This window comes from Bison bison, unplaced genomic scaffold, assembly GCF_000754665.1.
Source record: "Bison bison bison isolate TAMUID 2011002044 unplaced genomic scaffold, Bison_UMD1.0 scf7180017845365, whole genome shotgun sequence".
NCBI lineage: Eukaryota > Metazoa > Chordata > Mammalia > Artiodactyla > Bovidae > Bison > Bison bison.
Window position 1 is genome coordinate 1 of NW_011475938.1, and position 1,784 is coordinate 1,784.

The 1,784-nt window shown below is 66.4% G+C and overlaps 1 protein-coding gene across 1 annotated transcript in view; it reads right to left on the bottom strand.

The window, feature by feature from the left end:
* Window positions 1–4: 4 nt before the first annotated feature.
* Window positions 5–1,784, bottom strand: part of LOC104984286 (WD repeat-containing protein 5) — a 14,645-nt gene continuing 12,865 nt past the window's right edge. Inside the window, exons 12-14 of the mRNA XM_010833958.1 lie at window positions 1,458–1,607; window positions 973–1,060; window positions 5–105 (exon numbers count right to left, since the gene is read on the bottom strand). Of these exons, the coding sequence (XP_010832260.1) occupies window positions 5–105; window positions 973–1,060; window positions 1,458–1,607 (339 nt within the window). The remainder of the gene's footprint in view (window positions 106–972; window positions 1,061–1,457; window positions 1,608–1,784) is intronic.

Here is a 1,784-nt window from a genome sequence, read left to right on the forward strand (position 1 = left end):
GGGCCTAGCAGTCGCTCTTCCAGAGCTTGATGGTCTTGTCGTTCTCCAGGGCGGCCGAGGCGATGATGTTCTCCGTCGGGTGGCACGCCGTCGAGATGACGACGTCTGCAAACAGATGGTCGACGTTGGTTCCCCCCTTGGGCCCGGCCCTCTGCACGGGGATGCCCACCCTGCGCTCAGCACACAGAGCCGGAGTTCAGGGTGGGAGGACAGCAGGGGGCCCCGCCCAGACCCTGGAGAGGCAAGGGGTGCCCCACGGGCCAGGGGTGTGCCAGGGCTGCCGTCAAGCTCACAGCGCGGAGGTCGCACCCCCGACCTGGACCAGAGCTGCACTGCCCCCCACCCCAGCGTGGGCCCTGATGCCCTGTGGGGCTGGCTCTGCAAGTTCATCCAGGGCGGGCACAGCAGATCCCGTTGTGAGCTGGCCCCGGCATCAGGCAACTCAGTGCGTTTATAGATTTTCAGGAAACGGAGCCCCAGCATTTTCCCTCTGGCTGGGGCGACTTCAAGTGAGCCTCTGAGCGTCCCGGCCACGCAGCAGAAGCCGCAAGCTGACAGTGGAGGCCAAAGGTGGAGGGTAGAGGCAGGCCTTGCTCCCGGGGAACTTGAGTTCTTAGGGAGAGCGTGTTGCCCTGGGCAGCTAAGGGCTCTACACTGCTGGCCCCTGAGCGCTGGGGAGAGGAGCATGGAGCAGGGGCCCGGGAGGAGCCCGCGTCGACGGCACCACCTCCACATGGGCCCCAGCCACTCCCGGGAGGCCACGGGCCACAGGGACTTCAGAGCTGGGCAGCCAGCTGCCGGGAATGAGCGGTTAAAGCTGGGGCCAGACCGTCCCCCCGCAGCCCTGCAAGGGGAGGCGTCAGACCATCCCCCGACAGCCCTGAATCAGGAGGCACCACCCTGGCACCTGCAGACGAGGAGGGGCTCCCAGAGCAGCTGGGAAGTGACGGTGGCAGCAGACGGCTTGCTCACCTGTGTGGCCCTGAAGCTTCTGCACGATCTCCTTGGTCTGCAGGTTCCAGATGTAGACCAGGTTGTCCTCCGAGCCCGACACGATCCACTGGGTACAGCACGGGGCAGGGGTGCGGGGACAGAGCCCGGTCAGGCGCCCATGCGGCCGGACCACGGTCTGCGCCCACGGCTCCGGCAGGGCATGCAGCCCCCAAACTACCCTGTCCACATGCCGTCCCACCGCCTGCCGCTCGCCTCGGGGCGGCTTCTGGGACGCTGGCCATCAGTCACGGCCCAGCTGCTCATCACAAGGCTCCTGCCTAAGCCTGAGGGTCGGGAGGGTGCCAGGGGGGCCCAGGCAGAGGGAGCAGGATGTCCCCAAACCAGCAGTCTGCAGAGGCAGTCTTCATACCAGTAACATTCAGAAAGCTCCCGCCTGTTGTGTGGGTGAGGACCGGGCCCGCCTGCAGAAGGGGCCGGGGAGCCGCGGGGGGCAGACGACTCACCTTCCCACCGGTGACGGAGAAGTTGGCGAATATGCAGTACTTCTCGTTCTTGTGGCCCGTGTACGTCTTCAGGCACTGAAACAGCCATGGCCGCCGCTCAGTCAGGGCCGCCCTGCACCGCCGGTGGCCCCCAGCCACGACTGGACGGCTCTATGAGCACCGTGAGCCCCACCCACAGCCCACCCAGGCCGAGTTTAACCCGCATCGTGGGGACATTTGCACCAAACCAACTCCACAAAGTCGCACTTTGTGCCCTGCGGCCACGGCCCAGGACCCTCAGGAGCCCCGGGGACCCTTGCTCCCGTCACCCACCTTGCCTTTGCTGTA